The following is a 14,565-nucleotide window of genomic DNA, read 5'->3' on the forward strand; positions in this document are numbered from 1 at the left end:
ACAACGAGATCTGGGTGTCCTAGTGCATCAGTCACTGAAAGGAAGCATGCAGGTACAGCAGGCAGTGAAGAAAGCCAATGGAATGTTGGCCTTCATAACACGAGGAGTTGAGTATAGGAGCAAAGAGGTCCTTCTGCAGTTGTACAGGGCCCTAGTGAGACCGCACCTGGAGTAATGTGTGCAGTTTTAGTCTCCAAATTTGAGGAAGGATATTCTTGCTGTTGAGGGCATGCAGAGTAGGTTTACTAGTTTAATTCCTGGAATGGCGGGACTGTCGTATGTTGAAAGACTGGAGCGACTAGGCTTGCATACACTGGAATTTAGAAGGATGAGAGGGGATCTTATCGAAACATATAAGAGTATTAAGGGGTTGGACACGTGAGAGGCAGGAAATATGTTCCCAATGTTCGGGGATTCCAGAACCAGGGGCCACAGTTTAAGAATAAGGGGTAGGCCATTTAGAACGGAGGAGGAAAAACTTTTTCAGTCAGAGAGTTGTAAATCTGTGGAATTCTCTGCCTCAGAAGGCAGTGGAGGCCAATTCTCTGAATGCATTCAAGAGAGAGCTAGATAGAGCTCTTAAGGATAGCAGAGTCAGGGGGTATGGGGAGAAGGCAGGAACGGGGTACTGTTTGAGATTGATCAGCCTTGATCACATTGAATGGTGGTGGTGCTGGCTCGAAGGGCCGAATGGCCTACTCCTGCACCTATTGTTTATTGTGAAATGATGATATTATCATACATGGCAAACCCAATTAGTTCCTAAGTTCAAGAAACTTTATGCCCCAATAAATTGGTTTTCAAAAGCTGAACTAGGGATGAGAGAGGAAGTATGGGTATGGAGAGGGAAAGGAACTGGTGGTTGAAATTAGTTTAACCAATGTGCCTTTGTTGTAACCCCAGTATTTTAAAACAAATGAACACACATTCCTAGGAAAATGACAATTGACAATTTGACAACAAAATCTAAAATATAAAAAAACAAGTATCCTGGAGAAGACTTGTGGAATTTTTATTCATATACAGTATATATTTTAATGTAATACCTTATGCTATCATTGCTGTAAAACTGTAAAATATTTATGCAAATTATCGTCTGACTATATTTGCACAATGCAATTTACACCATTTTCATTTTTCATTCACATTCCCCAATCTTTACAGTTCTATATAACTAATTAAAGTCATAATTAAACAGATAATTTAGTTTCTTTAAAACATAGCCAGCATCCTACACCAACTTAAGATATTATTTTCCTTGTTCAGCAATCTTCTCCAGTCTCCCCCTCTTTTGAAGGGAAAGACAACAGAGAAGAGCACCAAATTATTTGTCTAACTTTTTGAAATACTGGGACTAATATTCATATGGGATGCTCGGCAAGGTCAGAGTGTTGTTCAAACCTAAAGCATCACTTGTGTCTTGTACACCGAATCAACAATTGCATATGTAACAGAAGCCTTTATTGACAATGCCACTGTGAAACACTTTGGCACATTTTAGTACTTTAAAAGGCACAATATAAAAACATTTATTTTATATTAACTTGCTCAATCCAACATATTTCGCCTTTTTTAGAATCCTATTTAGATACCAAATGTTGTTCCCCCACCAAAAAAAATCAGATAGTCATGCAACTCATTTAAAAAAAGGGGAAAAATTAAACTGCACTGGGATTATTTCTTTAATGTCATGTTTATGATAATCTACTTTAACTATTTCATCAAATATGCATACGATAAAGTAATAAATAAATAATGAAAGCATACAGTAATAACAGACTTTACATTTTAGTTTTTGACTCAACTTTAACACCTCACTCTCCACAATTCATATTCAACCGTAAATCGATATTACTTAAAAACCATTTTCAGAATTATCACTTGAAAGAAAAACTGTAGTGTATATGAAAATGTACCTTGCACAATACTCTGAAACATGCAAATATATAATAAAGGAGTCTATATGAGTAAGATTGAACAGAAACGTTGACATACAGGGTAATTTAAAGCTAGAATGGTAGAAGAGTATTTTAGTATTTAGTTAATTGCAAAGATTAACTTCATAAACGAAGGTGAATCCTTTTCAAAATATTCAAATCTTTTGGTTGTTATGAAATGGATCTTTACAGTAGGTCTAATCTTTCGTGTCAATACTGCAGGCTTTAAAAATCACATGTTTTCAACAACTTAAGAGTTACATGCCACTTATCTTTCTTAGGCTACATCTGTTTAACACAACTGTGGATCTGACAGATTTAAAAATTCTGCTGCTGTGAAAAAACTAAGCAGAATTTTACTAAAAACAATGTGAAACAGAAGTTACAAAGAAACGTCGATATTTTAACATCTGATACAAATTTACTCCTCTCTTGCAGTTATGTTTAGTCAGCTAGACTAACAGCAGTGAAAATATAGTTATCCTAAAACATAACAAAATTTGCAAACCATATTTGAGACTGAGTTGAGTTCAGGGAAAGACAGTAATGTGGCTCAGCACTGAAGTGTGAAAATACACGAAAAAACATCTTGATGTTTAGATGGATAGACTGTTTCAAGATGAACCTAGCTTGTATAATCGTGAACACATGTTGATGAGTGCTTTTAAAGGTTATTTTCAAATTACAATGTGGTTTGCCACGGAGAAATGTTTTTTGAACACCGATCGTTGGTGAAATTCAGGGATGGTTTATACAACATGAACAAAGTGTGCAAACTGCAATGTCAACTCTAGAATTTATACAAATGATTCACCAATTATTTAATATTGGCAAGAAGCTGCCGCATCAAGAGTCTTACGGTACTGAGCAATATCCACCACAAGAACCTCCACTGTTGGCATTAGGCGAGTCCGATAGCCTTAGTTTACTATTTTGACTTTCACTTTCCCATAAGCCAGGTGTCTGAATAATCTTTTCAACAAGTTCTTCAAATGCACACTGCACACCATCACGCGTCTTTGCACTTGATTCTGCAAAGTAAATGTTTTAACTTTTTAAAGCAGACCAAGTTTGCACTAAAATCAAAACAAATAAGAATGAGACTGAGGAAACATGATAACATCTAATTCAATCATTTCTCATCTATTCATCATGCATCACATTCATTTCAGATGTGCACTGGTAACTAGCTACTTTTAAAAACTAGAAATGCATGGATGAAACAGCCAAATCCAAAAGTGTCCAAGAGAACCATTTGTTTTCACTTTATTTTCAGCATTTGCCAATTTCTTTTTCTAGTAGATACCAAATGTTTTTGTAAAAATAAACAGAGTAATTTAAAATAACCTCGACTGAAAGGACAACCTACCTATGAATAACATGGAATGTTTTCTGGCAAACTTCAATCCTTCATTTCGGTCCACCTCACGATTGTCCTTCAACAAAAAGTTTTATGTTAATCACCTAAAATACGACCTCTATAAAATTCTAAATAGGGAAAAATTATCCACTGGGTTGGAAAATAAACATTAGGGTTGGATTGTGTGGGAGAAAGGTGGGAAACAAGTCTCATAGGACAATGAAAAGTACAGCACAGGAAGGGGCCCTTTAGCCTACAATGACTGTACTAACATAATGCCAAGATAAACTAATATCGTATGATAATAGGACAGGCTTCTTGTTCACTGCATCATCTTGATCCATAACCCTCCATTTGCTGCATATCCATATGCCTATCTAAAAGTCTCTTAAACGCTACCTGCCTCCGCCACCACCCCTGGCAGCACTTCCAGGCACCCATCACCATTTGTGTAAAAAAAATGTGCTTCACCCATCTGCTTTAAACATTACCCCTCTCACCTTAAAGCCATGCCAATAAGTCTTTGCCATTTCCAACCTGGGTAAATAGTTTTGACTGTCTACCATATCTCTGCCTCTCATAATTTGATATACTTCTATCAGGTCTCCCCTCAACCCTTGGCATTCCAGAGAAAATAATCCAAGTTTGAAAATAATCCAATAATCCAATAACTCTTCTTATTGTTAATAACCCCTGATCCAGGGAATATTCTGGTGAACCTCTTCTGCACCCTCCCCAAATCCATCCTGTAATGGGTCGACCAGAACTGCATGCTATACTCCAAATGCAGCCTGACCAAAGTGTTAAAGACCAAAGTGCATCATGACTTTTTGACTCTTATGCTCAATGTCCTGATCAATGTAGATGAGTTTACCATATGCATTCTTTACCACTCTATCTACTTCTGTTGCCACATTCAGGGAGCTATGGACCTGGACCCCAAAACCGCTCTGCACATCTTCGTTTAACTTTGTTGCATTACATTAAAAGCATCATGATTCATCTATTTGTAAAATTAATTCAATGTTGTTAACAGTTTGTGTCGCTTAATTAACATAGATATCCAAATAAATATTTGGATAAATATCCAAACAGAATGAAGAGGCTAGTTGGTTTTCGCTGGAGGGGAGGAGGTCGAGAGGGGACATGAATAATGTGTATAAAATTTATGAGGGATACAGATAGGGTCGACATAAGGAAACTCCCTATATCAGTGGTAAATAAAAGTTGCGTATTTAATTGTCTAATGGAACAATGAAATTCGTAATAAAAAGGAACTGCAGATGCTGGTTCATACCACAGATAGACACAAAATGCTGAAGTAACTCAGCGGGTCAGGCAGCATCTCTGGCGAAAATGGATAGGTGACATTTCGGGTAGGGATCCTTTCTGCAGACCGATTGTAGTGGGGAGCTGGGGGCAATGAGGGAAGGCTTGAAGGGAAAAAAGACCAGGGCAAAATCAGTGCCAATCGAAATATGAGGGGCTGTTTAACCAATATGTCAATGGAGGAGGCCCAGGATACAAAGGTCAGTATGTGAATGGGAAGGGAAATTAAAGTGGTTATCAACCGGGAGGTCCAGTAGGCCTTGGCAGACAGAGAGTAACTATTGAGTGAAAGTTGCCCAGTCTATACTTTGTCTCATTAATGTACAGAAGCCCACATCGGGAACACCAAATACAGGTTAAAGGCCCAATGGAAGCATGCACAGAATGCATTCTCATCCGGAAGTGATGCCTCGCTATCGCTTGAGCTGCCATTTGGTTTTGCCTTGTAGGAGGTGACAGCGTGCATGCCCAGCTACAGCTGCCGAGCGTCAGTCTCATCCTCCAACTTACAGGCAAAAGTTCCTTTTAGCCTTTTTGATGGCCTCGTTGAGGTACCTGGACTTCTTGAAATAATCTGTGTCACAAGATTTCAATGACCAGGATCTGGAGGGAATAGGGAAAGCACATCACTGTCAGGTGTTCCAGCTGTGGGAGCAGTAGTTGGACAGGACCACTACATCTGAGTGGGCGGCTTTGCCTCTCTCTTTTCTGATTCCTGTTCGGTCCATGGAGAAACCACCGGGCTGGAGGGCTGTGTATGGGGAGCTCAGGGTGACCCATGTCTCTGTGAAACAGAGCGCACAGCATTCCTTCATCACCTTTTGATAAAGCAGCCTTGCTCTTAAGTCCTCAACCTTATTTGCTAGAGACTGTACACTGGCCAGTAGGATAGTAGGGAGGTGGATTCATCGTCCCCTTCAGTCTTACTTGCAAGCTACATTTTCGAGTGCAATAGAGGTCGCCCCAGCATTTCCAGGAACTATATTCCTTGTAAGTGCAATCCTCCGTGAGATCAAGGATTCCCTTGCCATTGGGAAATGCCTTACAATCAGTAACTCCGTTGCCGTTGGGAGATTGTGATAGAGCTAATCCATGGACTTGCAGCTTGGCAGTTGCAGCAATGATTTGCGCCATTTCTTTCATCCAGATAAGTTCAGAACCTCTATATATTTGATTCTATCCTGTTATGCTGCTTGCAAAATGTCATCACAGTACGCCGCTATTTTTTGCCCACACAAAGACAAAGATTTAGATTGAGGGATAAGTGATTCAGACAGGTTCTAAGTTTTGCCTGTTCCCAAGTTTAAACCAATGGTAATTTAAATTTACCATTGGTTCCATTTTATAGATCCTCTGATATTTAACATCTTGTATCAACCTTATCCAATCCTTTTAATAAGTTTAAACAGTAATGAATTGCTCCATTGTCAGATAATTAAAACTGGCGATGCTGGAAATCTGATAAAGAATCCTCAATGTGAAACTGTAACTGAGTTTCTATTTATGCTGATGCAGACAGACTTGCTCAGTTTTTCTAACATTTACCGTTTTTGCTTCATTGTCTGGACTGTTCTAATGAAAACTGTCTAATTGTTTCATCTTTGTAATTCAACACTCTTTGTCGTTGAGATACATCATGGAAAATATCTATCTGACTTACCTTGACCACAATAACCTTCAAATAACCATTTGCACTAAACCTGCCCTAATTCATTTTATTCTCCCCACATTCCCATTACCTCTCCCAAGATTTGCCCAGTTATCTGCACACCAGTGGCAATTTACAGTGTCCAACAAACCAACCAATCTGCAGGTTTTGGGGAATTGGGAAAAAATCAGAGCAAGCAGAGGAAGCCCACATGGTCATATAGAGATCTTACAAACTCAGTACTGAAGGTCAGGATTTAACTTGGGTCATGGGAGCTGTGAGGAAGCAGCTCAGCTAGCTGCACCACTGCAGTCCATCTCAACATCCGGAGTCTGAAGTTCAGTTTGTCATATCGTACTAAAGAACAATCTAAAAAATATTATTTCTAGGTCAACTGCGGAACTTTGATCTTAGCTTTGTTTTGTTTACTGGCCTTTCCAATATCTCCCCATGATACTCTGAATATTTTTTTATTAAAAGGTAAGATATTTCTCAGTCTGAACAAGGGTCTTGACCCAAAATGTTACCCATTCCTTCTATCCAGAGATGCTGCCTGTACCACTGAGTTACTCCAGCATTTTGTGTCTACCTTCGGTTTAAACCAGCATCTGCAGTGCTTTCCGACACAAGATACTTCTAGATCTGGCCATAACAGCAAAGATTTATTTCTCAATCTTCCCCTTGAGATTCAGGATCAATGTACAAACTAGTGCTAGTCAGAGTTTCAGAACAGTCAGCACTCTCCTTTCTCCCCTGAACACATCTGGCTGAATTTGATACCTTAATAACTTGTTTTCTCGATTTTAAATTAAAATGTGCAACATAAGTCAGGGTGCTGGAGCTGTCCCGCAGTCCTTTGGTTTTTGGGAGAAGGTACATTTTCAGAAATAATAATTTGCAGTTTCAACATTTAGATTTTACTTCAGTTCATCTATAATGAAATATAATGCTGCTACATTTTATAATCTGATTATTTATGCATGCAATATTTTAATACTTTTAAATACTACCCACCCTTGGATGGATATTTTACCCCAAAGTTCTCACCCTCTTTCCTTGTTGATTATCTTCCACCGTGACTTTCAAATCTTACCTGACAACTTAAAGCTTGCCTGGCAACTTAAGACGTACAGGTATGTAGGTTAATTGGTTGGGTAAATGTAAAAAATTGTCCCTAGTGGGTGTAGGATAGTGTTAATGTACGGGGATCACTGGGCGGCACGGACTTGGAGGGCCGAAAAGGCCTGTTTCCGGCTGTATATATATGATATGATATGATAAGCACCTGGGTCAGACCAAGTACTTCCACACAACAAAGGAGGAAAAGATTAATATGGATACCAATTTCTTGTGACAAAGTCGGAATGGAATTATTTTCCAATAAGGCAAACTGAAACCGCAAGCATCCAAAGCATTAACACACTCCAGGGAATGTCTTGGAAGTGAAAACTGTCTAATTGGTTAATCACTGTTGTGTAGATAACTGGGCAAATCTTGGGAGAGTTAATAGGAATGTGGGGAGAATAAAATGAGTTAGGGCAGGTTTAGTGCTAGTGAATTAACAAAATGCAACAACACAATAAGAGATCATCCACCTGAAATCATAACTGTACCTGTTGCTAAACAGACACCATCTGTTGAGTATTTCCAGCATTTTCAATGCAATACTCGATTACTCCACAATTTTTTCCTCTCACCCAAAATCCACTTGTTTAAGTTTTCATCAGTATATTCTTTAAATTTTTGAAAATATACTCATCAACAAGCATGAATATTTGTCGGTTTTTTAGAACTAATTAAATTTATGATTTGAAAGACATTTTAAAATTATAAAGATTTGGGAATACAAGTAACAATGAAGTCTATTTATTTATTTGCGACTGAATAGCCATTAAATTAAGTTATGGTTGATCTTTGATCGAACACCATTTACCAATTTTTTCCAAATATTCCATTAAATTTTTGGTTTTCAAAATGAGTTACCAAACTCAAAATTGAATCAGGAGATAAAATTGGCGTGTCACAAATATCATATCATATACATACAGCCGGAAACAGGCCTTTTCGGCCCTCCAAGTCCGTGCCGCCCAGCGATCCCCGTACATTAACACTATCCTACACCCACTAGGGACAATTTTTACATTTACCCAGCCAATTAACCTACATACCTGTACGTCTTTGGAGTGTGGGAGGAAACCGAAGATCTCGGAGAAAACCCACGCAGGTCACGGGGAGAACGTACAAACTCCTTACAGTGCAGCACCCGTAGTCAGGATCGAACCTGAGTCTCCGGCGCTGCATTCGCTGTAAAGCAGCAACTCTACCGCTGCGCTACCGTGCTACGGTGGTTATGGGAGATTTCAACATGCAGGTAGACTGGGAAAATCAGGTTGGAAATGGACCCCAGGAAAGAGAGTTTGTAGAGTGCCTTCAAGATGGATTCTTAGAACAGCTTGTACTGGAGCCTACCAGGGAGAAGGCAATTCTGGATTTAGTGTTGTGTAATGATCCTGATCTGATAAGGGGACTAGAGGTAAAAGAGCCATTAGGAGGCAGTGATCACAACATGATAAGTTTTACTCTGCAAATGGAAAGGCAGAAGGGAAAATCGGAAGTGTCAGTATTACAGTATAGCAAAGGGGATTACAGAGGCATGAGGCAGGAGCTGGCCAAAATTGACTGGAAGGAGGCCCTAGCAGGGAAGACGGTAGAACAGCAATGGCAGGTATTCCTGGGAATAATGCAGAGGTTGCAGGATCAATTTATCCCAAAGAGGCGGAAAGACTCTAAGGGGAGTAAGAGACACCTGTGGCTGACAAGGGAAGTCAAGGACAGCATAAAAATTAAGGAGAGGAAGTATAACATAGCAAAGAGAAGTGGGAAGACAGAGGATTGGGACTCTTTTAAAGAGCAACAAAAGTTAACTAAAAAGGCAATACGGGGAGAAAAGATGAGGTACGAGGGTAAACTAGCCAATAATATAAAGGAGGATAGTAAAAGTTTTTTTAGGTACGTGAAGAGGAAAAAAATAGTCAAGGCAAATGTGGGTCCCTTGAAGACAGAAGCAGGGGAATTTATTATGGGGAACAAGGAAATGGCAGACGAGTTAAACCGTTACTTTGGATCTGTCTTTACTGAGGAAGATACACACAATCTCCCAAATGTTCTAGGGGCCGGAGAACCTAGGGTGATGGAGGAACTGAAGGAAATCCACATTAGGCAGGAAATGGTTTTGGGTAGACTGATGGGACTGAAGGCTGATAAATCCCCAGGGCCTGATGGTCTGCATCCCAGGGTACTTAAGGAGGTGGCTCTAGAAATAGTGGAAGCATTGGAGATCATTTTTCAATGTTCTATAGATTCAGGATCAGTTCCTGTGGATTGGAGGATAGCAAATGTTATCCCACTTTTTAAGAAAGGAGGGAGAGAGAAAATGGGTAATTATAGACCAGTTAGTCTGACATCAGTGGTGGGGAAGATGCTGGAGTCAATTATAAAAGACGAAATTGCTGAGCATTTGGATAGCAGTAACAGGATCATTCCGAGTCAGCATGGATTTACGAAGGGGAAATCATGCTTGACAAATCTACTGGAATTTTTTGAGGATGTAACTAGGAAAATTGACAGGGGAGAGTCGGTGGATGTGGTGTACCTCGACCTTCAGAAAGCCTTCGACAAGGTCCCACATAGGAGATTAGTGGGCAAAATTAGAGCACATGGTATTGGGGGTAGGGTACTGACATGGATAGAAAATTGGTTGACAGACAGAAAGCAAAGAGTGGGGATAAATGGGTCCCTTTCGGAATGGCAGGCAGTGACCAGTGGGGTACCGCAAGGTTCGGTGCTGGGACCCCAGCTATTTACGATATACATTAATGACTTAGATGAAGGGATTAAAAGTACCATTAGCAAATTTGCAGATGATACTAAGCTGGGGGGTAGTGTGAATTGTGTGGAAGATGCAATAAGGCTGCAGGGTGACTTGGACAGGTTGTGTGAGTGGGCGGATACATGGCAGATGCAGTTTAATGTAGATAAGTGTGAGGTTATTCACTTTGGAAGTAAGAATAGAAAGGCAGATTATTATCTGAATGGTGTCAAGTTAGGAAGAGGGGATGTTCAACGAGATCTGGGTGTCCTAGTGCATCAGTCACTGAAAGGAAGCATGCAGGTACAGCAGGCAGTGAATAAAGCCAATGGAATGTTGGCCTTCGTAACAAGAGGAGTTGAGTATAGGAGCAAAGAGGTCCTTCTACAGTTGTACCGGGCCCTGGTGAGACCGCACCTGGAGTACTGTGTGCAGTTTTGGTCTCCAAATTTGAGGAAGGATATTCTTGCTATTGAGGGCGTGCAGCGTAGGTTCACTAGGTCAATTCCCGGAATGGCGGGACTGTCGTATGTTGAAAGGCTGGAACAATTAGGCTTGTATACACTGGAATTTAGAAGGATGAGAGGGGATCTTATTGAAACATATAAGATAATTAGGGGATTGGACACATTAGAGGCAGGAAACATGTTCCCAATGTTGGGGGAGTCCAGAACAAGGGGCCACAGTTTAAGAATAAGGGGTAGGCCATTTAGAACGGAGATGAGGAAGAACTTTTTCAGTCAGAGAGTGGTGAAGGTGTGGAATTCTGCCTCAGAAGGCAGTGGAGGCCAGTTCGTTGGATGCTTTCAAGAGAGAGCTGGATAGAGCTCTTAAGGATAGCGGAGTGAGGGGGTATGGGGAGAAGGCAGGAACGGGGTACTGATTGAGAGTGATCAGCCATGATCGCATTGAATGGCGGTGCTGGCTCGAAGGGCTGAATGGCCTACTCCTGCACCTATTGTCTATTGTCTATAAAATTTAAAAAATTACAATCATACCAATAACAGATTTGTTTTCAGAAAGGAATCCCAATTTTCTACCAACTTCAATTTACTCTCTGAATTTCTCTAAGGAAGGCAGGCTCTACCTTTTGGGCAATGACCATTAGGGCTATATTCTCCAATAATAGAAAAAAAGCTTCTATCAGCACATGCAGTTGCATTTAACACGCATAAAATTATAACAAATCATCTATTAGTCTTTTAAATTAAAGATTACAACCCTGGTCTAACAATCTCTCCATGTAGTTGAACTCTTCAATTCTTAATACTATTCTAGTAAATTTGCACAGTGCTCACTTCAACGTGAATAAATATTTTCTTGAATATCGGATCCAGTTATGCCCCACAAATTATCATCCAGAATTTTATGGAAGCAGTAAACTTTGTATAATTTATTCCAGCCAATAACAGGAGGAATAAGCATCAAAAACCAACTATTTTTATATAAGTGATTCTGTGCTAGTTTTGATTGCTTAATTTACCTCACAATAAAAAAAGACATGAAGTCTAAAAAGTTGGAAAGAAAACTTGGAAACAATGAATACCTGCAGATACGCAAAAAAAAAAGACTACCTAACTGTAATAGATCATCTTGGTGCATCTGGACATGAAAGTTCTTGTATTCACTGACAGCCAGTTCACAAGCAAAATACAGTATTCTCCCTTGCAGAGACTACATGGTTTGTTGTACAGTGGTCTTGGCTTAGAGTGTACTGGTAAAAGCATAATATGGGCAGGTGCGTTGAAACAACTGGGGATTAAATTAAAATTCTACTTTGGATCCAATTTAAATACAAGTACACTACATTAAAGGCCCATTGAGAACAGAGGAGCAAGGAGTTACAAGAAATATTCCAGTTTTTTTTATAATGAAAAGGGAAGTTGCAAAACAAAAAGAGACTGCAGATGCTCGAATCTTGAGCAAAACAAATTACTGGAGGAACTCAGCGGGTCAGCCAGTATCTGGGGAGGGGAATAGACAGACAATGTTTCGGGAATCTTCCTTAGTCTGAGATTCTCCAGCAGTTTCGTATGATGAAAGCACATCAGCCTGAAACAGACGTGAAACCAAAGATGCTGCCCAATCATGAATATTTCTAGCAAATTGTTTTTACTTAAAATGTCCACTTTCTACTGTATTTTATATCATAATTATAGTTATTTAATTTTAAGTAGAGCTATTGATTTGAAATGTACAATTATCACACATTTTCTTTAAAATCTGCAGATGAATAATTAAAATCGACAGCTTAAATAATGCTTAACATACCATCTGTATTACATATCAGTTTTTGTCATGTAATTCAATATTAAACACATCTGTACAAATAATTTGCAGACAACAAAGGATTGGATAGTGCTGAATTCTGACTCTCCACAGTTGGAGACACGAAAGATGCATGGTACCCTTACTTCTGTAGTTTGCACAGTACTTCAGCTGTGACTCCTTGCATCTTGGCTAGTAAAAGGACTGCTGATTGCAAAATAGCTACATCATAACTGTACCACATCCAACGATATTTTCCACAATTGAGCCTGGAGCTGAATTAACAATCACAGTGATAGCAGAGAATGGGAGTGTAAGCGTTTATTGTACAGATGTGTTTAATATTGAGCACCTCCCACCACACCTTTGAACTGTTGGCGAAGGCAATGTTTAAGTAGCAAGGACTTGGGTTACAAATGGGTCACAGTTTAAGAATAAGGGGTAGGCCATTTACGACTGAGATGAGGAAAAACCTTTTCACCCAGAGAGTTGTGAATCTGTGGAATTCTCTGCCACGGAAGGCAGTGGAGACCAATTCACTGGATGTTTTCAAGAGGGAGTTAGATATAGCTCTTAAGGCTAATGGAATCAAGGGATATGGGGAGAAAGCAGGAACGGGACACTGATTCTGGATGATCAGCCACGATATTGAACAGTGGTGCTGGCTCGAAGGGCCAAATGGCCTACACCTGCACCTATTTTCAATGTTTCTATGTTTCCAATTGTGTTTCAGACTTCAGGTTTTCCTCATTGCCATTCAAGTCTGCTGCCTGTCATGTTCACTGGATCCATTTATATTCACACAAAATTCTGTTGATGATCTCCCTCATTGAAAAAAATATTACTTTGGCAGGAATTGTAAGCAGGCTACTTGATAGTAGGCTAGTATGGTCAATGGCAGGATAAGGGAAAATGAGTTGCAATTTGTGAAATTGGGAAACCTGAGGGATGCAAGATTGAATCGGATTAGAGAAGATATAGATGTGCAAGACAACTGATGTAAGAAAAAGACGATTAAATCACACGGTTTGAGATGACATGGTCAAAGCGTCTTCCATTGGCCCACGTAAAAATATTGATCTTTCATTACTGTTAGCGTGATAAGCCCATTATTAACATGACAGATTATTAATGGAAAATTACAATAAGCACACAACTTCATTATAGCACTTACTTTATCAATTTTGTTTCCAACTAACATCTTCACGATATCATTCCTTGTGCAATAGGTCTCTAGTTCATTCAACCAATTTTCTAGTCTTATAAAGGTCTCTCTTCGGGTCACATCATACACTGAAATGATTAAAAAAAACTTACAAATGCTGTTAATTTACCACTGAAGACAAAAAAATTACAAGACGGAGTGCATGGATTGAATTTTAGATAGTACAAATAATTTTACCCAGGATAACACCTTGCGCTCCACGATAATAACTGGGTGTCAAGGTCCTGAATCGCTCCTGTCCAGCAGTATCCTGAAAGCAATAAACACTGACATTTATTCAGAGGCAATAAGCGAGTTCGGAATTTAGACTGAGCATAGGTCGCAAGGGCTAAGCATTCTCACCGGCTGATCTGCTGCGTGTGAACAGACCTGAGTTTCATCCGTATTTTCCAGTTTTGCTTCGTAGGGGTAAGAAAACACTGCTTTAAAAATATTAATTCGGTGTATTTATGGTTAATATACCCCAGTAGACACAAAATGCTGGAGTAACTTACCAGGACAGGCAGCATCTCTGGAGAGAAGGAATGGCTGACGTTTCAGGTCGAGACCCTACAGGAAAGGTCTCGACCTGAAACACCAGTCATTCCTTCTCGGTAAACCAGCGTCTACAGCTCCTTCTTACACGTTACAAAATCCCCACGCTTGGTGCTTCACTGTGAGGATTGAGCCTGATGGGTGCCTCTCCGTCAGGTTACAAGTGTTGTAAAAGGAAACGCGCAGTGGGGGGGGGTGATTGTGGGGAGCGACCCACACAACCAGCTACAGGGAGCCAGCGCTGGCGACCACAGCCTCTGCTGGCACCGCCATCCCGGGGAGCAGCGTAGGGGTGATGAGGAGCGAGGTTTGTGTGGAATGATGGTGAGTTTGTGCAGCGCCTGTGTCTCCTCCGGACGGCGGCACAAATGACATTGCCTGGGTTGGGAGGAAGCT

At 40.0% G+C, this 14,565-nt stretch overlaps 1 protein-coding gene across 1 annotated transcript in view; it reads right to left on the reverse strand.

Annotated features, from left to right (window-relative positions):
• Positions 1 to 976: 976 nt before the first annotated feature.
• LOC144602797 (ras-related protein Rab-18) overlaps positions 977 to 14,565 on the reverse strand; it is a 49,022-nt gene continuing 35,433 nt past the window's right edge. Inside the window, exons 4-7 of the mRNA XM_078415927.1 lie at positions 13,813 to 13,885; positions 13,585 to 13,703; positions 3,307 to 3,373; positions 977 to 2,968 (exon numbers count right to left, since the gene is read on the reverse strand). Coding sequence (XP_078272053.1) covers positions 2,793 to 2,968; positions 3,307 to 3,373; positions 13,585 to 13,703; positions 13,813 to 13,885 — 435 coding nt within the window. The 3' untranslated portion in view covers positions 977 to 2,792. The remainder of the gene's footprint in view (positions 2,969 to 3,306; positions 3,374 to 13,584; positions 13,704 to 13,812; positions 13,886 to 14,565) is intronic.

Source organism: Rhinoraja longicauda, chromosome 2 (assembly GCF_053455715.1).
Source record: "Rhinoraja longicauda isolate Sanriku21f chromosome 2, sRhiLon1.1, whole genome shotgun sequence".
NCBI classification, from domain to species: Eukaryota; Metazoa; Chordata; class Chondrichthyes; order Rajiformes; family Arhynchobatidae; genus Rhinoraja; species Rhinoraja longicauda.